At 34.0% G+C, this 23251-nt stretch overlaps 1 protein-coding gene across 2 annotated transcripts in view; it reads left to right on the forward strand.

The window, feature by feature from the left end:
* Positions 1 to 450: 450 nt before the first annotated feature.
* Positions 451 to 23251, forward strand: part of LOC149790191 (uncharacterized protein C7orf57 homolog) — a 47993-nt gene continuing 25192 nt past the window's right edge. The window contains exons 1-3 of one of the 2 annotated variants that reach the window (XM_089972183.1): positions 506 to 581; positions 6062 to 6106; positions 22202 to 22387. In XM_089972183.1, the coding sequence (XP_089828309.1) occupies positions 551 to 581; positions 6062 to 6106; positions 22202 to 22387 (262 nt within the window). In that variant the 5' untranslated portion in view covers positions 506 to 550. Of the gene's footprint in view, positions 582 to 6061; positions 6107 to 22201; positions 22388 to 23251 lie in introns of both variants that reach the window. The other variant, XM_089972185.1, reaches the window with a different exon arrangement.

A 23251-nucleotide genomic window follows, 5' to 3' on the forward strand; every position in this document is an offset into this window, starting at 1 on the left:
TTCTGTGTAAAATACTACAAATAGCTGTGAGTATAGCTGAAATAGATCCATTAAAACATAAGCAAATTTAAAAAACAAAACGAGTATTACTTAACTGCATTCAGACGTCGATATCTATTTGGCACTAATAACTGATTTATATAATTCAACTGATACAATTTTATTTAACGATATTCATCTTAAAGTCACTCCACCTTTTTATTTTATTTTATTTTATCATATTCACCTAAACGCACTGCGTTCCTAATTTTATCTATATGCGGCGTTTCCGGTACTGAATTTTATTTTATGTTTCTCGTGTTATTTCGTCAATGCTGATAGAAACAAAGTTTCGTATTCCCGAGTAGTATTATTTTTATTCAAACATATTTATCTGTAATATTATTCATCATCTTTTTAGCAAAAATCGATTAAAAAGTCATTAACCTTTTTTAATTGATATAAATAATACTTCACTGGAGTACGAAGCTACAACCATATTATGGTAACCATAGTACCGTTGGTACATGGTATCGCTTGTCGTATCGTCCATACCTAATCACTTTTCAGAATGGCGGTAAACAAGAACATCAACGAAGCAGGTAAGCAATAATTTATCATTGTTGTTAGCTGATTTCTTTAAAACATACATCAGAGAATCATAAAACCGTTTGCACTTTGCTAATCCACGTTTCGACGATCATAAGATTAAACCGTCTCGGTGAGTGGGACCAGGTCCCTGCTGCACTATAACATTCTCCAAATTTCTGCTCAAACTGAGATTTTGCGTTATCTTGCGTATGCTAATTAGGACAAATGTCAATAGATGTTTCAGCATTGAGATAGTGAGATAGATGTGGAAAAAAACATTATTTATAAACCTTAAAACATAGTAACAGTTCCATTTATGAAAATGAATGAGTTTAAATAATTACTCAGTATTAGAAAATCCTCATAACTTCCTCGGCAACAAAGCAAGATTATTTTTAGTGAGAAGTCCAGATTTTATTAATACATTTCAGTTATGATGCCTACTGAATATTCTATGGAGAAAAATGTTGTTTCCATTACCAAACAATACGAAAGATATTAAAAATCCCAGTTTGAGGGGGACAAAACATTGACATATTTAGAGTGAATATGTTATATAGAGGATCTCAAATGGGTAATGATTCAATATTGAAGTTATGAACCGAGTTGAATAATGTCCAGCTTTTGCAAGCATTGGTGAGCAAAAGCGGGACATTATTTAAAGAGTTTAATAAATTTAATATTAAATCATTACCCATTGTAGATTCTTTTCATTACATAGTTTTATTTCAGTAGAAATTATTTAGATAGAAAGAAGAAAGAATAATTTCATTCATTCTGACTTAAAGCTGTACCTTTCATTTGTTGTGTGTATAAAGTAGTCCCAAACAATGTTGAAATAGTAAAAGTATATTATACATTTTTGATAACTAGAAACCAAAGAATGAGCATCCATCCAAATAAAACATTTGTCAGCAGAAAATGTTCAATGCATGTGATGTCACATTGTTTGATACAGTGCACAGTACTGGTTTGAGTTGGCCAATGCAACACAATGACAGTGTTTATGTTGAAATTCCACATCACAAAAATCATTACATTGTTGTGATATTTTTGTGAAAAGAAGATTACTGGATGCAGAAATACACATATTTACTGTAATGTTTTTGTGACCAGATATTTGCCGTATTTGATTTGGAACATTAGATTGTACAAAAGAAGTAAACAAATCTCTTTCTGAGTCAAACTTGCATCACATATTTACCGCATAAATATGCTGTGATTGGATAAAGTTCCGTCAGGTGGGAAGAATGGTTTATGTCTGCATTCTTGTATGAACAAAGGCGATTTTTTTTACTTCAGTCATTTCACATTTAAACCAAGTTTGTATATTGGGTGGACTACATGCTAGAGATATACCGCTCATCCATCCCCACCCCCACCCTCATTATCATCTAAGCAATACCAGTAGTTTTACTTGTTGTTTTTGTTCTTGTCTTGGGGGTTTTGCCATTTTTCATGTTATGAAATATTATACATGACATAACAAATCCCTGTGGGGGTAAATTGGCAATTTTGAAACAGATGAGACCATTTTTTCCCAATTCCCTTTTGCGAGTATGAATTGAAAAATGGTGGCCAAAAATGTTCAAAATGAGAACAATAATTCCAGAAGGCAGGATTTAAAAAAGTATTCTTATGATCGCAGCCAATCAGTAAAGAGAATACTGCACAGTAATTTCATGGGCTTATTTGGACCAATCAGAATCACACAAAGTGATACGTTTACATGTATAATATCAAAAATGTGAAACTCCGCTCACTGTGCAAAGTGTACCAACTATGTGATAAACCTGATTATGCAGCATCTACTTGAGATACCTGAAATTCCTTACAATTACTTTGTCCAGGATTAGAGAACATGAGCAGTTCCAAACAACCTCATCTGTCTGCAAGAACAGTTGCTTCCCTTAATTGTCCTAGTATGCAAGACTCCAACTCTGATACGTAAAATGGAGGCCGGTGGGGGGGGGCAATAGTTTTATGCCCAATGAGGGCTTGGGGGGGGGGGGGGGATTTTTTCATGCCTGAACAATTGGTGTTGTGTAGCTTGGTCAATGGTTAGTCGACCTCAGAATTAGAACAACAAATTTTCAAGAATATCAAAACTTGTTGGCAGCAGATATTGTCACTGTTATACAGATTAGAGTCAAATGGATTTAGTCATACTATATATTTACTCCATTGCCTATTTCCTTATGGAAACATATCAGCCACAATACAGAGGATGGATTTTACAAAATCTATTGACTGCTAATAGAATTAGAAGTTTTTTAAAGAACTATGGCAGCCGAGGAATGCTGAAGTGTACTGAACTAAGTTATCATTTTTTTAATGAAACAAATTTATCTAATCACATTTCAGCAAATGTTATTTGAAAGTTAAATGATAGTCTTCAGTGTCAGAAAGTCACACCCTTGACATTTAAAACATTTGATATTCACAAAAGAATAAGTGCTTGATGCCAGAATGATAGTTTTCCCTGCAGGCCTGAGTGTACACCTACTATTATACTCAGTAGACAAGGATGTGGATAGATAGCTAGATCTGTGGATCAAGTCCTTATATATCATAAAACAATACCCATGGATGTACCATTTTGCCATAGTGGATGCCATGTAAAAAATCACTTTATGCCTAAATATAGTGCCCTCCAATATTATTCCTGCTAGTATTTTTGGTAAATTTAATTCTTCACTGATTTTTCCTCATAGGCAGTTATTGTGGCAACCAATCAGTTGCCATGGTGCTGATATGAATGTTTTGTTATCATGCATTCCTTTACAAGATCATTTCATGAGGTACTTTTCAAGTACACAAGTAAACATTTATGTTCATTTGAAAGATATTTAATACTGTGGTAGATATCCTGAGCCAGTAAAACCTTAATCCTTTGTTAATCCTTTCAGCTAAAACACATCTGCATCCTGTCACATCTGCATGCCATATTTCTAATGTGTGATTATACTTTATTACATAAAATTGATTTAACCTTGTGTGATAAACATAAGATTTTAGGAATAAAAATAATTGATACAAGATCATTTTTTACACAGTTCAAACATATACAGTACTCAGAGGAAAATAAAACTGTTTGGTATTAATTCTTCCATTCTTCCAGTTATTGGTTACTGGATGTCAGATGCAGACAATTATTATGGACCCTACTCGCATGTCAATGCAATTTGCTATCAATAATGAACTGGAAAATCAAGTTGGTCTTATAAAACCAGATTGGCAAAGCAAAATAATAAAACAGCCAATAGAAATATAATGTTTATAGTGAGTGAAACCTGAGTGGGGTGTGCGGGCAAATAGTGAATTCTGTATATTTAAAACAAGACAATGTCATGTAAAAACTAACATGTGATCTCATTAATTAAGTTATAATCATTAAGCTTTATTTCAGTTTATTTCAGAATTTTACAATTTTATTGGTTTTCAATAAACTGAAGAAGTCTTTCTATACTCCACACTTAAGCTTTATAGTCTTTCCATCCAGTAGAGGATCCAGATGAAGGTTATGTGACCAAACTGCATAGTTTATAAAGGCTTGTAAAAGAGATAACAGTCACTGTTGTTTGTGTTTGAGGTTCAGCTTCCTTGATGGTGGATTGGCTCTTTGAATTTGATGACAAAGAAGATGACAAATTTACTCACATATTGACAGAAAGATATTTTTGGGATTAATGGCTAGAATGACTGATGCCAGTTGAAATCATTTCTTTATTTCATTATTATTAAATTTTTGTGTCTGTGTTGTGTATATGTTTTTTTTATAGCACATCCAATAGCAATAGCTGTAGGGTGTTTTGCTATTGAAGGCACTTTTAGTGTAGAATATTGGATATACAATAGCAATATTAGGGTTGGATTTTGCTAGTGAAGGCATTTTTAATGCAGAATTTTGGATTGCAATAGTTGTAGGGTGTTTTGCTACTGAAGGTACTTCTAGTGCAGAATACAATGGTTTAACTCATGATGCTACATCAGTTTTGTGTACACTATGTTACTGTTGGAGTACTATCAAACAAATGATAAATGTGTAGACTATGTTGCTATTGGAGTACTATCAAACACAAGTGATAAATGTGTACACTATGTTGCTGTTGGAGTGGTATCAAACAAATGATAAATGTGTACACTATGCTGCTGTTGGAGTACTATCAAACACAAGTGATAAACTTGTACTCTATTTTGCTGTTGGAGTACTATCAAACACAAGTGATAAATGGGTAGACTATGTTGCTGCTGGAGTACTATCAAACAAATGATAAATGTGTACACTATGCTGCTGTTGGAGTACTATCAAACACAAGTGATAAATGTGTAGACTGTTGCTATTGGAGTACTGTCAAACACAAGTGATAAATGTGTACCCTATGTTGCTATTGGAGTACTGTCAAACACTAGTGATAAATGTGTACACTGTGTTGCTGTTGGAGTACTATCAAACAAGTGATAAACACGAGTAAGCGATGAAGGATTCATGCAACTGCTTATAATATTTCAGTTAGACTACATCTGTGTCTATGCACATACATGTACAAATATTCATTAGACTTCAGCTGTGTCTGGATCCCATACATATACAAATTCACACATCCCAAAAGTGAACAAGTTCAGAGTTGAGAAGCCTTGTGGATCATAAATAACTCAGGTATTGTATATGCAACAGATATGAAAACAAATTAGGTTGGCAGTCACTTGAGATGGGCACTTAAAAGCTGGATTGGTAATGTTCTTTAAATGTGTCTAAACTCATGCATATTTCCTTGCCACCTTGTCATGTTCTATAAAAAATGTGTCTAAACTCATGGATATTCCCTTGCCACCTTGTCATGTTCTATAAAAAATGTGTCTAAACTCATGGATATTCCCTTGCCACCTTGTCATGTTCTATAAAAAATGTGTCTAAACTCATGGATATTCCCTTGCCACCTTGTCATGTTCTAAAAAAAAAATGTGTTTAAACTCATGGCTATTCTCTTGCCACCTGGTCATGTTCTATAAAATATGTGCCTAAACTCATGGATAGTCCCTTGCCACCTTAAATAAAACAACTGACAAGACTAATCAAACACATGCACCCTTTTTCATTTGGGCTATAGTCCGTTGTTATACATATATTCCTTTTTATGGCCATCATACCGTGAAACAAACTCCCACAAAATGTTTATAATTTTCCTGAACCGTATTCCTTTAAAGCATCAGTTTGAAGAGTGTATCATTGTTTGATCTATAACCCCATTGTTTTGGCTTTAGATAATTTCGCATCCCATCATTTATTTTAGCACTTTACACTGCCATATTTTAGTCTCACTATTTTGCTTCTTACTTCTTACTAATACATGTTGTATAATTATATCAATATAGTCAGGCCATACTGGATATAGTTCTGAAGACACCGTTGCACACACAATTGTTACGTTTTGTAGTTTTTAGTTATTTTGATTATTTTGCACTGTCTTATAAATTAAATTTAATTTAGATCCTATGGATCCATTTGATCCCGATCCAAGAGATGCAGAGTATGGTACGTAGCCGAGTGAAATCTGAATTATGCTTGCAGTGTAGGTGAATGGTTTGTTGTGCTCATTCTTTGTGATGTATAAATTCTAGGTATTACTTTTAATTATTTTGTGATTTAAGTGATCTGAAGCTAATATTAAATGTACTTGTGGTATTATTTGTTGGTTGCTATGATTCCCAAAGAAAGCTTATGATATTTGTACAGCATAATACTATATATAGTACAGATAGATTTGTACAGCATAATACTATATATAGTACAGATAGATTTGTACAGCATAATACTATATATAGTACAGATAGATTTGTACAGCATAATACTATATATAGTACAGATAGATTTGTACAGCATAATACTAGATATAGTACCAATAGATTTGTACAGCATAACACTAGATATAGTACCGATAGATTTGTACAGCATAACACTAGATATAGTACAGATAGATTTGTACAGCATAACACTAGCTGTAATATAGATAGATTTGTACAGCATGTTACTAGATTTAGTAGAGACTTGTATAACATAACACTAGGTGTAATACAGACATATTTGTACAGTGTAGTACTAGATTTAGTACAGACTTGTATAGCATAACACTGGATGTAGTAGTAAAGTACAGATTTGTACATCATAACACCAGAATGATGTAGTACAGACAGAATTGTACAGCATAACACTAGATGTAGGACAGACAGATTTGTACAGCATAACACTAGATGTAGTACACACAGACTTTTGCATAACACATATATTTAATGCAACATAAATATTGAATAAATTATATATTTTAAATAGTTTGGCATGGTTTTACAAGACAAACAAAATGTGTATTTTTTTTTACAAACTGTAATTATGTGCTTATATGTAACTAAATATTTGTACATGATGAAATTATTTATGTCAAGTTTGTATTTACTTATTTTTTTATTTATTTACCCGTTCATATGTCAATCATATTTTTTTTTTATTATCACTTTGCACCTAAATTGCTTCTCAGAAGATCTTTGTCATTTGCTGCTTGTTTATTTGCTCTTTTTACTATGAAGTGTATCACTGATTAAAACTACAGGATTTAAAAAGCTTGATTACAATAAAGCAAGTAATTGAGTCTCAAGAAGAAATGGTATCTTTCTTTCCAAATAAAATACGTTTATTTTCTTATTCTTGTCTAATTTTGTCCCATGTGTTTAACATCGGAGGTAGGTGATCAATATTTCCTGCTATATGTTGTCATCATGCACAATATATTGCAAAGATGGTATGCATTATGATATTATGATGTCATCTAACTTGTAATGAGTGAGTTGTCTATTATGATGTCATCCAACTTGTAATGAGTGAGTTGTCTATGGTGATGTCATCCAACTTGCAATGAGTGAGTTGGCTATGGTGATATCATCCACCTTGTAATGAGTGAGTTGTCTATGGTGATGTCATCCAACTTGCATTGAGTGAGTTGTCTATGGTGATGTCATCCAACATGCAATGAGTGAGTTGTCTATGGTGATGTCATCCAACATGCATTGAGTGAGTTGTCTATGGTGATGTCATCCAACTTGTAATGAGTGAGTTGTCTGTGGTGATGTCATCCAACTTGCAATGAGTGAGTTGTCTATGGTGATGTCATCCACCTTGTAATGAGTGAGTTGTCTATGATGATGTCATCCAACATGCAATGAGTGAGTTGTCTATGATGATGTCATCCAACATGCAGTGAGTGAGTTGTCTATGGTGATGTCATCCAACTTGTAATGAGTGAGTTGTTTATGGAGATGTCATCCAACTTGCAGTGAGTGAGTTGTCTATGGTGATGTCATCCAACTTGTAATGAGTGAGTTGTCTATGGTGATGTCATCGAACTTGTAATGAGTGAGTTGTCTATTATGATGTCATCCACCTTGGAATGAGTGAGTTGTCTATGGTGATGTCATCCAACATGCAATGAGTGAGTTGTCTATGGTGATGTCATCCAACTTGTAATGAGTGAGTTGTCTATTATGATGTCATCCACCTTGGAATGAGTGAGTTGTCTATGTTGATGTCATCCAACATGCAATGAGTTGTCTTTGGTGATGTCATCCAACTTGCAATGAGTGAGTTGTCTATGGTGATGTCATCCAACTTGCAATGAGTGAGTTGTCTATGGTGATATCATCCACCTTGTAATGAGTGAGTTGTCTATGGTGATGTCATCCAACATGCAATGAGTGAGTTGTCTATGATGATGTCATCCAACATGCATTGAGTGAGTTGTCTATGGTGATGTCATCCAACTTGCAATGAGTGAGTTGTCTATGGTGATGTCATCCAATTTGTAATGAGTGAGTTGTCTATTATGATGTCATCCACCTTGGAATGAGTGAGTTGTCTATGGTGATGTCATCCAACATGCAATGAGTGAGTTGTCTATGGTGATGTCATCCAACTTGTAATGAGTGAGTTGTCTATTATGATGTCATCCACCTTGTAATGAGTGAGTTGTCTATGTTGATGTCATCCAACATGCAATGAGTTGTCTTTGGTGATGTCATCCAACTTGCAATGAGTGAGTTGTCTCTGCTGATGTCATCCAACTTGTAATGAGTGAGTTGTCTATTATGATGTCATCCACCTTGTAATGAGTGAGTTGTCTATGGTGATGTCATCCACCTTGTAATGAGTGAGTTGTCTATGGTGATGTCATCCAATATGCAGTGAGTAAGTTGTCTATGGTGATGTCATCCAACTTGTAATGAGTGAGTTGTCTATTATGATGTCATCCAACTTGTAATGAGTGAGTTGTCTATGGTGATGTCATCCAACTTGTAATGAGTGAGTTGTCTATGGTGATGTCATCCACCTTGTAATGAGTGAGTTGTCTATGGTGATGTCATCCAACATGCAATGAGTGAGTTATCTATGGTGATGTCATCCAACTTGTAATGAGTGAGTTGTCTATGGTGATGTCATCCAACATGCAATGAGTGAGTTATCTATGATGATGTCATCCAACTTGTAATGAGTGAGTTGTCTATTATGATGTCATCCAGCTTGCGTTGAGTGAGTTGTATATGGTGATGTCATCCAACATGCAATGAGTGAGTTATCTATGCTGATGTCATCCAACTTGTAATGAGTGAGTTGTCTATTATGATGTCATCCAGCTTGCGATGAGTGAGTTGTATATGGTGATGTCATCCAACATGCAATGAGTGAGTTATCTATGGTGATGTCATCCAACCTGTAATGAGTGAGTAGTCTATTATGATGTCATCCAGCTTGCAATGAGTGAGTTGTCTATGGTGATGTCATCCACCTTGTAATGAGTGAGTTGTCTATGGTGATGTCATCCAACTTGTTATGAGTGAGTTGTCTATGGTGATGTCATCCAGCTTGCAATGAGTGAGTTGTCTATGGTGATGTCATCCAACTTGTTATGAGTGAGTTGTCTATGGTGATGTCATCCAACTTGTAATGAGTGAGTTGTCTATGGTGATGTCATCCAACTTGTAATGAGTGAGTAGTCTATTATGATGTCATCCACCTTGTAATGAGTGAGTTGTCTATGGTGATATCATCCAACTTGTAATGAGTGAGTTGTCTATGGTGATGTCATCCAACTTGCAATGAGTGAGTTATCTATGGTGATGTCATCCAACTTGTAATGAGTGAGTAGTCTATTATGATGTCATCCACCTTGTAATGAGTGAGTTGTCTATGTTGATGTCATCCAACTTACAATGAGTGAGTTGTATATGGTGATGTCATCCAACATGCAATGAGTGAGTTATCTATGGTGATGTCATCCAACTTGTAATGAGTGAGTTGTCTATTATGATGTCATCCAGCTTGCAATGAGTGAGTTGTCTATGGTGATGTCATCCAACTTGTAATGAGTGAGTTGTCTATGGTGATGTCATCCAACTTGCAATGAGTGAGTTGTCTATGGTGATGTCATCCAACTTGTAATGAGTGAGTTGTCTATGGTGATGTCATCCAACTTGTAATGAGTGAGTTGTTTATGGTGATGTCATCCAACTTGCAATGAGTGAGTTGTCTATGGTGATGTCATCCAACTTGTAATGAGTGAGTTATCTATGGTGATGTCATCCAACTTGTAATGAGTGAGTTGTCTATGGTGATGTCATCCAACTTGCAATGAGTGACTTGTCTGTTATGATGTCATTTAACATCTAACAAGTGAGTAATCTATTATGACATCAACAGACCTGTAATGAGTTTTACAATATCATCCAAATTATGTTGAGTGTGATGTTTGTTATGTCATTCAACTTTTAATATGTGAGGAGTCTGTTATGATATCATGTAATTTAAAACGAGTGAGTTATCAAATATGATATCATCTGACATGTAATGAATATATATGTTGTCTTTAACGATTTCACCCACCTTGCATGATACAGTTATTCTGTTGAGGAGATCAGGTAACTGATGCTAATTATAAATTAATAAATTGTGTAAATTAAGTAATCAGGTAACTGATGATAATTATGATTTAAGAGATCAGGTAACTTATGCTATTATGATTAAAGTGTTCAGGTAACTGATGCTAATCATGATTTAATAGATCAGGTAACTGATGCTAATTATAAATTAATAGATTGTGTAAATTAAGCACTCAGGTAACTGATGCTAATTATAAATTAATTGATTGTGTAAATTAAGCAATCAGGTAACTGATGCTAATTATGATTTAAGAGATCAGGTAACTGATGCTAATTGTGATTTAAGAGATCAGGTAAATGATGCTAATTATGAACTAAGAGTTCAGGTAACTGATGCTAATTATGATTTAAGAGATCAGGTAATTGATGCTAATTGTGATTTAAGAGTTCAGGTAACTGATGCTAATTATAAAGTAAGAGATCAGGTAACTGATCCTAATTGTGATTTAAGAGATCAGGTAACTGATGCAAATTATGAACTAAGAGTTCAGGTAACTGATGCTAATTATGATTTAAGAGATCAGGTAACTGATGCCAATTATGATTTAAGAGATCATGTAAATGATGCTAATTGTGATTTAAGAGATCAGGTAACTGATGCTAATTTTGATTTAAGAGATCAGGTAACTGATGCTAATTGTGATTTAAGAGATCAGGTAACTGATGCCAATTATGATTTAAGAGATCATGTAACTGATGCTAATTGTGATATAAGAGATCAGGTAACTGATGCTAATTATGATTTAAGAGATCATGTAACTGATGCTAATTGTGATTTAAGAGATCAGGTAACTGATGCTAATTTTGATTTAAGAGATCAGGTAACTGATGCTAATTGTGATTTAAGAGTTCAGGTAACTGATGCTAATTATGATTTAAGAGATCAGGTAACTGATGCCAATTATGATTTAAGAGATCATGTAACTGATGCTAATTGTGATATAAGAGATCAGGTAACTGATGCTAATTATGATTTAAGAGATCATGTAACTGATGCTAGTTGTAATTTAAGAGATCAGGTAACTGATGCTAATTTTGATTTAAGAGATCAGGTAACTGATGCTAATTGTGATTTAAGAGTTCAGGTAACTGATGCTAATTATGATTTAAGAGATCAGGTAACTGATGCCAATTATGATTTAAGAGATCATGTAACTGATGCTAATTGTGATATAAGAGATCAGGTAACTGATGCTAATTATGATTTAAGAGATCATGTAACTGATGCTAATTGTGATTTAAGAGATCAGGTAACTGATGCTAATTTTGATTTAAGAGATCAGGTAACTGATGCTAATTGTGATTTAAGAGTTCAGGTAACTGATGCTAATTATGATTTAAGAGATCAGGTAACTGATGCCAATTATGATTTAAGAGATCATGTAACTGATGCTAATTGTGATATAAGAGATCAGGTAACTGATGCTAATTATGATTTAAGAGATCATGTAACTGATGCTAGTTGTAATTTAAGAGATCAGGTAACTGATGCTAATTTTGATTTAAGAGATCAGGTAACTGATGCTAATTGTGATTTAAGAGTTCAGGTAACTGATGCTAATTATGATTTAAGAGATCAGGTAACTGATGCCAATTATGATTTAAGAGATCATGTAACTGATGCTAATTGTGATATAAGAGATCAGGTAACTGATGCTAATTATGATTTAAGAGATCATGTAACTGATGCTAGTTGTAATTTAAGAGATCAGGTAACTGATGATAATTATGATTTAAGGGATCAGGTAACTGATGCTAATTATGATTTAAGAGATCAGGTAACTGATGCTAATTATAAATTAATAGATTGTGTAAATTAAGCAATCAGGTAACTGATGCTAATTATGATTGAAGAGATCATGTAACTGATGCTAATTATGATTTAAGAGATCAGGTAATTGATGCTAATTGTGATTTAAGAGTTCAGGTAACTGATGCTAATTATAAAGTAAGAGATCAGGTAACTGATCCTAATTGTGATTTAAGAGATCAGGTAACTGATGCAAATTATGAACTAAGAGTTCAGGTAACTGATGCTAATTATGATTTAAGAGATCAGGTAACTGATGCCAATTATGATTTAAGAGATCATGTAAATGATGCTAATTGTGATTTAAGAGATCAGGTAACTGATGCTAATTTTGATTTAAGAGATCAGGTAAATGATGCTAATTGTGATTTAAGAGTTCAGGTAACTGATGCTAATTATGATTTAAGAGATCAGGTAACTGATGCCAATTATGATTTAAGAGATCATGTATATGATGCTAATTGTGATTTAAGAGATCAGGTAACTGATGCTAATTTTGATTTAAGAGATCAGGTAACTGATGCTAATTGTGATTTAAGAGTTCAGGTAACTGATGCTAATTATGATTTAAGAGATCAGGTAACTGATGCCAATTATGATTTAAGAGATCATGTAACTGATGCTAATTGTGATATAAGAGATCAGGTAACTGATGCTAATTATGATTTAAGAGATCATGTAACTGATGCTAGTTGTAATTTAAGAGATCAGGTAACTGATGATAATTATGATTTAAGGGATCAGGTAACTGATGCTAATTATGATTTAAGAGTTCAGGTAACTGATGCTAATTATGATTTAAGAGATCAGGTAACTGATGCTAATTATGATTTAAGAGATCATGTAACTGATGCTAATTATGATTTAAGAGATCATGTAACTGATGCAAATTATGATTTAAGAGATCAGGTAACCAGTGCTAATTATAAATTAATAGACTGTGTAAATTAAGCACTCAGGTAACTGATGCTAATTATAAATTAATTGATTGTGTAAATTAAGCACTCAAGTAACTGATGCTAATTATGATTGAAGAGATTGAGTAATTGGAGCTAATTATGAATTAAGAGATCAGGTAACAGGTCCTAATTATGATTTAGTAGACCAGGTAACTGATGCTAATTATAAATTAATAGATTGTGTAAGTTAAGTAATCAGGTAACTGATGATAATTATGATTTAAGAGATCAGGTAACTTATGCTATTATGATTAAAGTGTTCAGGTAACTGATGCTAATTATGATTAATAGATCAGGTAACTGATGCTAATTATGATTTAAGAGATCAGGTAACTGATGCTAATTATAAATTAATAGATTGTGTAAATTAAGCAATCAGGTAACTGATGCTAATTATGATTTAAGAGATCATGTAACTGATGCTAATTATGATTAAAGAGATCAGGTAACTGATGCTAGTTGCAAATTAAAAGATCAGTTATCTATGAATTGGTCGGTTGCGGGAGGTCGTGGGTTTGATCACTGGCTGAGTTATACCAAAGACCTATAGAAATGGTACTAATAGCTTCCTCACTTGGCGTTCAGCATTAAGAGGCTAGTGTTAGGACTGGTTGGTCTGGTTTCAGGATAATGTGACTGGGTGGGACATCCTGCTACATGTCTGTGTCATGATGCCCCAGTGCAAGACATCACTATAAGCTGCCACACTGCAGATATCGTAGCAATATGACTGAAAAATTGTTAAAGATACATTAAAAATCAAAATCACACACACACTCACTAACTATGAATTGGGATATATAAGAACATATTTAAACTGTCTGATATATACATTCCTAGACAACTTATCCATCTCATATATCACACAATACACATTCAGTAACCAATAAACACTTCTCTTGGCTTTTTATTTTTCTTTAATGTCTTCTTATCACAATAAATAAATTATAGTCTATTGTACTTATTTGATTATAAGCCTAGGGATCCTGTCTGATACTTAAATATATGGTCTACAGTATTTACCTGATTATAAACCTAGGGGTCCTGTCTGATACTTAAATATATGGTCTATAGTATTTATCTGATTATAAGCCTTGGGGTCCTGTCTGATACATAAATCTATGGTCAGTGGTATTTATTTGATTATAAGCCATGGAACACTACACATGGCACATTCTGGGACTCTGTGAAGTTAGATGGAAATCCCTAGGAGAACACCAAACCGAAGATGGGCATATATTATACTATAGTGGAGAGTGTGACAAGTCCATAAATGGAGTAAGCTTCCTTGTAAACAAAGCCATCAAGGGATCTGATCTTGAATGATGTCCCATATCTAGCAGAATCATTTCCATTCATCTGAAGGCATCTCCCTTTAACATCACAATTATCCAAGTCTATGCTCCAACTACCGATCATGATGATAAAGAAATAGAGGAGTTTTACAACAAACTACAGGGTATTCTAAACATGGTCAGTAAAAAAAGACATCCTCATCATCCAAGGAGACTGGAATGCCAAAGTTCACAAAGATGCTCTAAAAACTGGGAAGTACATAGTGGACCTTCTTGCAATGAGGACCCTAACATCTGCACGTCATTCCAAGCCACAGTTGGAGGAAAATTTGCTCCACTCCTTGTGATGGATGGTGATGTCAATGAGATGACAGACACCTTCAACACAGTCATGACAGCAGCTGCCAAGGACATCATTGACCTCCATTGCCCAAAGAAAAAACCCTGGGTTACAGTAGAGATTCTAAAGTTGTGTGATGCCTGAAGAGAACTCAAAAACACCAGACACACAACAGGGGCAATGGAGTACAGAGAAATAAACAAGAATATCAGAAAAAAACTTGAGCAAAGCAAAAGAAAATTGGATTGGACAAAAATGCACAGAAATAGAGAACAGTCTGATAAAGAATAACAGCAAAAAGGCATTCAAAATTGTGAAAGACCTCACCAGACAGAAACAACCAAGAGTCAGTACCATTCAAGACAAAAATGGAAAGTGCCTCACAGAAGCGAGTGACATTGCAGAAAGATGGACTGAGTATTGCAAAGAACTCTACAACCATCAGTCCACAGGAGACCCAGAGGTGCTTGAGGTTCCAAACTCCTCAAATGACGATGACTTCCCCATTCTCAAAGAAGAGGTGGAGTCAGCAATAAGAGCACTGAAGAATGGGAAGGCAGCTGGAGTAGACAACATCCCAGCTGAACTTGTCAAGAATAGGGGAGATTCAGTGAAAGAGCTACTAACAAAAGTCTGCAACAAGATCTGGCAGACAGGTGAATGGCCAACACAATGGACCCAGTCACTGATTATAACACTTCCCAAAAAAGGCAATCTCCAGCTGTGCCAAAATTACAGAACTATCAGTTTGATCAGCCATGCTAGTAAGGTAATGCTGAAGATCATCTTGAACAGACTGAAACCACAAGCAGAAGAAATAATCGCTAAAGAACGGGCCGGGTTCCGGAGTGGAAGAAGCACAACGGAACAAATATTCAGTTTCAGGGTTCTGTGCGAAAAGTACTCGCAACACCAACAAGACATCTGTCATGTGTTCATAGATTTCAAAAAGGTCTTTGACAGAGTGTGGCATGAGGCATTGTGGGCCACAATGAAGAAGTATAACATGGGTCAAAAGTTAACCAATACCATCAAGCAGCTGTACGCCAAGGCTACCAGTGCAGTAATTGCCCAAGGTTCTGTGGGGGACTGGTTCCAGACAACAGTGGGAGTGCGTCAGGGCTGTCTCCTGTCACCCACACTTTTCAACATCTACTTAGAGTGCATCATGAGTGAAGCCCTGGAAAACCACTGTGGGACAGTCAGCATTGGAGGGCGTAACATCACCAACCTCCACTTTGCAGATGACATTGATGGGCTGGCAGGCAGTGAAGACAAGCTTGCCACCTTAGTGAAGAACCTGGATGAAACCTCTTCCAGATTTGACATGGAAATAAGCACTGAGAAGACAAAGCTGATGACAAATAGTGGCAAACAAATCTCAGCCAAGATTAAAGTCAGAGGACATGAACTGGAAACAGTGAGCCAGTTCAAATATCTTGGTTCCATAATCACCGAAGAGGTATCAAGAGCAGAAATTTTGTCAAGAGCAGCACAAACAATAGCAGCTATGTCAAAGCTAAGACCCATCTAGAGAGACAAGAATATCTGTCTGAAAACTAAAATCAGACTATTACAAGCTCTAGTCATCTCAGTCTTTTTGTACTCGTGTGAGGCATGGACCCTGACAGCAGAATTACAACAAAGAATCCAGTCACTTGAAATGAGATGCTATACAGAACCATCCTTGGCATCTCTTACATGGACCACATCACAAATGAAGAAGTGCGTAACACCATCAGGCGCGAAGTAGGCCAATATGAGGACCTCCTCACCACTGTCAAAAAGAGAGAGCTGAAATGGTATGGCCATGTCACTAGAGCCAACAGTCTATCCACAACAGTCCTGCAGGGCAGCGTCCAGGGTGGCAGAAGGAGAGGTAGACAGAGAAAAAGTTGGACTGACAACATCACAGAATGGACCAGGAAAAGTTTTGCAGAGACACAGGCATTGGCACATGATCAAGACAAGTGGAGGGAACTGGTCAGATGTTCAGCAGCAGAGTGCCTCGATGACCACACTAGGTCATGAGACTGATGATGATGATGATGAAGCCATGGGGTCCTGTCTGATACATAAATATATGGTCTATGGTATTTATTTGATTATAAGCCTAGGGGTCCTGTCTAATACATAAATATATGGTCTATAGTATTTATCAGATTATATCCCCATGGGGTTCTGTCTGATACATAAATGTATGGTGTATATGATTTATCTGATTATAAGGCTAGGGGTCCTGTTTGATACATAAATACAGTATTTTCCATAATAAGCAGAGGGGTCATGCCTGATAAATAAATACATGGTGTAAAGTAATTATCCCATGATAAGCCATCATATGTTCTGTCTTATAAATAGATGTATGGCCTACAATATTTGTCCAGCGATGCACCAAGGGGTCCTGTCAGATGAATGGTAAACCATGGGATCCTGTTTGATAAATAAAGGTATGGCCTACAGTATTTATCCCATGGTAAACCAAGGGGTCCTGTTTGATAAATAGAGCAATTTATATGGGTGGGCTCACCATTGGTTGAGGCTTTTGTAAATAAAATATGCTAGGGATGGGATAACTGATATCAACATGGAAGGGGTTATCGTCAGAAAAATATGGGTAATGCACTGACACATGTCTTGAAATTTCCTCAAGTTTGAAGGAGTTTTCAATGTTTTTGAATGATTTAAAAGGTTCCAATGTGTTGAATTTTAAAACTAAAATGTGCAGAATAGTGATTTTGCATCCATTCCATTGTCTATACATCTTACAAAAGTGTCTAAAATATCAAAAGTCAAATAATACAAAAATTTCAATTTGGAGGAGAAATTGTGTGGCTTTTAGTGAAACTGGGACCATGTCATTCAGAATGGGTGCTCTTCAAAAAAGTGGTTTTTCAGTACAGGTGGCCTTTAAAAATAATGGTTTTGCATGAGATATGATGTTCGAAAACTCTGGTCTTTAATGACAGATGGTCTTCCGAAACAGTAGTCCTTCATGACAGGTTTTATTGCATTAGATTTTTCAAAATGTAATATCTTAAGTATTTTCTTAAAAAGTTGAAGGAATATTTTATAGTATTGGAAAGGAAGAATAAAATCATTTGTCTTTAGTGACTGTACTAATTAGCAGTTAAGAATACAGCTCAGTTTAAAAATCAAAGTGTCAGTGATTTTTTAAATGCTACCTATGAATTTTAAATGACAACATGCTGAGCCAGAATCTGAAGCATAATAGAGAAAATCAACAGAGCCAACCTTTAGAAAAAAATTAACAGACAGACAAATGGAAATATAGATTAAAAATTAAACAGTAATTGCTATCCATGCATTCTATTTCAGTGGAATTTTCTTCTCTTTTAGGGGTACATTTTAATAGAGAATTTAGATCGAAAATCTATGTCTCAAACAAAAAGAATGTAAAATTTTAATAGTTTTATCAAATTACAAAATGGTGACTGATTGATAACAAAGTTGATGTAATTATCACTATTATTTATTGATGACTAACTGGATTAGTTTAGCTCTTCTTTTTAGGATGGGAATTTTATTGTTTTATATTCATGACTTAGAGAATAAGTTCATTTATTGTCCATTTTTATAGTACAGAGATATTCACATATTTCTTTTATTTAAAATAATGCTTTAACATTTTATGCAAGGATTGGTTACAATGTTAGTTTATTGATGATTATTATGATCATTCGGTCATACAGGGTCTCTGTTATGATCATTTGGTCATACATGGTCTCTGTTATGATCACTATGTCATGTAGGACTCTATTATGATGATTCGGTCATACAGGGTCTCTGTTATGATCATTATGTCATGTATGACTCTATTATGATCATTATGTCATGTAGGACTCTATTATGATCATTTGGTCATACAGGGTCTTTGTTATGATCATTATGTCATGTAAGACTGTTATGATCATTATGTCATGTAGGACTCTATTATGATCATTATGTCATGTAAGACTCTATTATGATCATTATGTCATGTAGGACTCTATTATGATCATTATGTCATGTAGGACTCTATTATGATCATTATGTCATGTAGGACTCTATTATGATCATTTGGTCATACATGGTCTCTGTTATGATCATTATGTCATGAAGGACTATATTATCATTATGCCATGTAGGGCTATATTATGATCATTATGTCATGTAGGACTCTATTATGATCATTATGTCATGTAGGACTCTATAATGATCATTATGTAACATACCCTATTATGATCATTCTGTCATGTAATACTGTTTTAGGATCATTCTGTCATGTAGGACTCTGTTATGATCATTATGTCATGTAGGACTCTATTATGATCATTATGTCATGTAGGGCTCTATTATGATCATTATGTCATGCAGGACTCTATTATGATCATTATGTCATGCAGGACTCTATTATGATCATTATCATATAGAACTCTGTTATGATAATTATGTCATGCAGGACTCTATTATGATCATTATGTCATGTAGGACTCTATTATGATCATTATGTCATGTAGGACTTTGTTATGATCATTATGTCATGTAGGACTCTATTATGATCATTATGTCATGTAGGACTCTGTTATGATCATTATGTCATGTAGGACTCTATTATAATCATTGTGTCATGTAGACACTATTATGATCATTATGCCATGTAGGACTCCATTATGATCATTATGTCATGTAGGACTCTAATATGATCATTATGTCATGTAGGACTCTATAATGATCATTATGTAACATACCCTATTATGATCATTCTGTCATGTAATACTGTTTTAGGATCATTCTGTCATGTAGGACTATCATCATCATTCTGTCATGTAAGACTATCATCATCATTCTATCATGTAAGACTATTATTATCATTCTATCATGTAAGACTATTATTATCATTAGGGCATGTATGACTGTTATTATGACCATCATGTATGTCTATTATGATCATTATGTCATGTATGACTATTATTATTAGTATTATTATTATTATGTCATGTATGACAGTTATTATCATTATGTCATGTATGACTATTATTATCATTATGTCATGTATGACTATTATTATTAGTATTATTATTATGTCATGTATGACAGTTATTATCATTATGTCATGTATGACTATGATTATCATTATGTCATGTATGACTGTTATGATCATTATTTCATGTATAACAGTTATTATCATTATGTCATGTATGACTATTATTATCATTATGTCATGTATGACTTATTATCATTATATCATGTATGACTGTTATTATCATTATGTGATGTGTGACTATTATTATCATTATGTCATGAATGACTGTTATTATGACTGCCATGTATGACTGTTATGATCATTCTGTCAAGTACAAATGTTATCTTTATTTTGTGTATGACTATTATTATCATTTTGTCATGCACAACCATTATGAACATTATATCATGTATGACTTATTATCATTATTTAATGTATGACTTTATTATCATTATGTCATGTATGACTTATTATCATTATGTCATGTATGACAGTTATTATCATTATGTTATGTATGACTGTTATTATCATTATATCATGTAGGACTGTTATTACCATTATGTCATATATGACTGTTTTCATGACTCTGCCATGTACTACTATGTTATGGTATGCCTCTCATCTGATTCTCTCTTTCAGAGAAATAACTGGAACAAGTTAGAATGAACCAGATATGAAAATGGAATGTAGCAAAAAACAACCCAGATATATCCAAAATAAACATGTTCAAAACAAAAATAATGTATAGCTAAATGTTCTGACACATATGGGTATATGGGTAATTATTCCAAAAATCCTTTGAAGTCATTATTTACCATGTATCATTTTGTAGTTCACTGTTTGTCTTGTTAAGAGACTTCACAAAAAAGTAGACTCAGAGATAATCCTACTGTTATGGTTTATGTTTTCAGATAGCATGATCCATTACCATTTATGATTTATCAGTTTTCAGATAGCATGATCCATTACCATTTATGACTTATTAGTTTTCATATAGCATGATCCATTACCATTTATGACTTATTAGTTTTCATATAGCATGATCCATTACCATTTATGATTTATTAGTTTTCATATAGCATGATCCATTACCATTTATGATTTGTTAGTTTTCATATAGCATGATCCATTACCATTTATGATTTATTAGTTTTCAGATAGCATGATCCATTACCATTTATGACTTATTAGTTTTCATATAGCATGATCCATTACCATTTATGACTTATTAGTTTTCATATAGCATGATCCATTACCATTTATGATTTATTAGTTTTCATATAGCATGATCCATTACCATTTATGATTTGTTAGTTTTCAGATAGCATGATCCATTACCATTTATGATTTATCAGTTTTCATATAGCATGATCCATTACCATTTATGACTTATCAGTTTTCAGATAGCATGATCCATTACCATTTATGACTGATCAGTTTTCAGTTAGCATGATCCATTACCATTTATGATTTATTAGTTTTCAGATAGCATGATCCATTACCATTTATGATTTATTAGTTTTCTGATAGCATGATCCATTACCATTTATGATTTATTAGTTTTCATATAGCATGATCCATTACCATTTATGATTTATTAGTTTTCATATAGCATGTACCATTTACAATTTATGATTCATATAGTTTTACATGATTTTGAATTGCTTAGACCCTTTGTTTTGTCTGTGTAATTAGACATTTAGTTTCATCAGTGTAATTAGACACTTAGTTTAATTTGTGTAATTAGACCTTAGTTTAGTCTGTGTAATTAGACCTTAGTTTAGTCTGTGTAATTAGAATGTAGATTAGTTTGTGTAATTAGACTTTAGTTTAATCTGTGTAATTAGAATGTAGATTAGCTTGTGTAATTAGACTTTAGTTTAATCTGTGTAATTAGACTTTGGTTTAGTCTGTGTAATTAGACTTTAGTTTAGTCTGTGTAATTAGACTTTAGTTTAGTCTGTGTACTTAGACCTTAGTTTAGTCTGTGTAATTAGACCTTAGTTTAGTCTGTGTAATTAGACTTTATTGTAATCTGTGTAATTAGATTCCTTAGATTAGCCTGTGTAATTAGAATGTAGATTAGTTTGTGTAATTAGACCTTAGTTTAGTCTGTGAAAATATTATATATATTTTGGACAGTTATATACTGCAACATTTCAAAAGTGATTTTCTTAGTGCCAAAATAAGTGGTTTTTCTTTTCATTTTCTTTTCATTAGGTTGGTTCTATCATGCTCCTGGAAAACAACGGGAACTCGAAGATCCAGTTTCATATCCTGCAATGTCACAGATCCCTGGTCTGGGTGATGATGGACAGACATCTCAGGGAGAGCCACCTCCAAGGTCACTTTTCAAGGAAACGGACACCAAATATGTCCGTTTAGCTAAACAAGGAGGCAGAGCAAGTGAGTTGATCTCTCACATCAAATAGTGCCTCATTAGCAATATATGTGAGTCATGTGCCTCATCAGCAATGTATGTGCCTCATTATGTGCCACATTATCAATGTATGTGCTTTATATGCCACATCATCAATGTATATGCCTCATTATGTGCCTCATCATCATTGTATGTGCCTCATTATGTGCTACATCATCAATGTATGTGCCTCATTATGTGCCACATCATCAATGTATGTGCCTCATTATGTGCCTCATCATCAATGTATGTGCCTCATCATGTGCCTCATCATCAATGTATGTGCCTCATCATGTGCCTCATCAGCAATGTATGTCCCTTAAATGTCACATCATCAATGTATGTGCCTTAAATGTCACATCATCAATGTATGTGCTTTATATGCCACATCATTAATGTATATGCCTCATTATGTGCCACATAATCAATGTATGTTCCTCATTATGTGCCACATCATCAATGTATGTGCCTTATATGCCACATCATCTTTGTATGTGCCTCATTATGTGCCACATAATCATTGTATGTGCCTCATCATCTTTGTCTGTGCCTCATTATGTGCCTCTTCAGCAATGTATGTGGCACATTATGTACACATTTTAACATTGCATAATATACACCATAGTGAGTTCACATTTTTACACTGTATAAAATACACCATAGTAAGTTCACATTTTAACATTATATAATATACACCATAGTGAGTTCACATTTTAACACTATAATATACACCATGGTGAGTTCCCATTTAAACATTGTATAACATACACCATAGTGCATTTAAGAAGACATTAAATATATAACTTTGATGTTGGCTGTGTTTTAATTGGTAAATCACCAACTGCTGTTAT

This window comes from Sinohyriopsis cumingii, chromosome 10, assembly GCF_028554795.1.
Source record: "Sinohyriopsis cumingii isolate HCF-2022 chromosome 10, ASM2855479v2, whole genome shotgun sequence".
Taxonomy (NCBI): Eukaryota; Metazoa; Mollusca; class Bivalvia; order Unionida; family Unionidae; genus Sinohyriopsis; species Sinohyriopsis cumingii.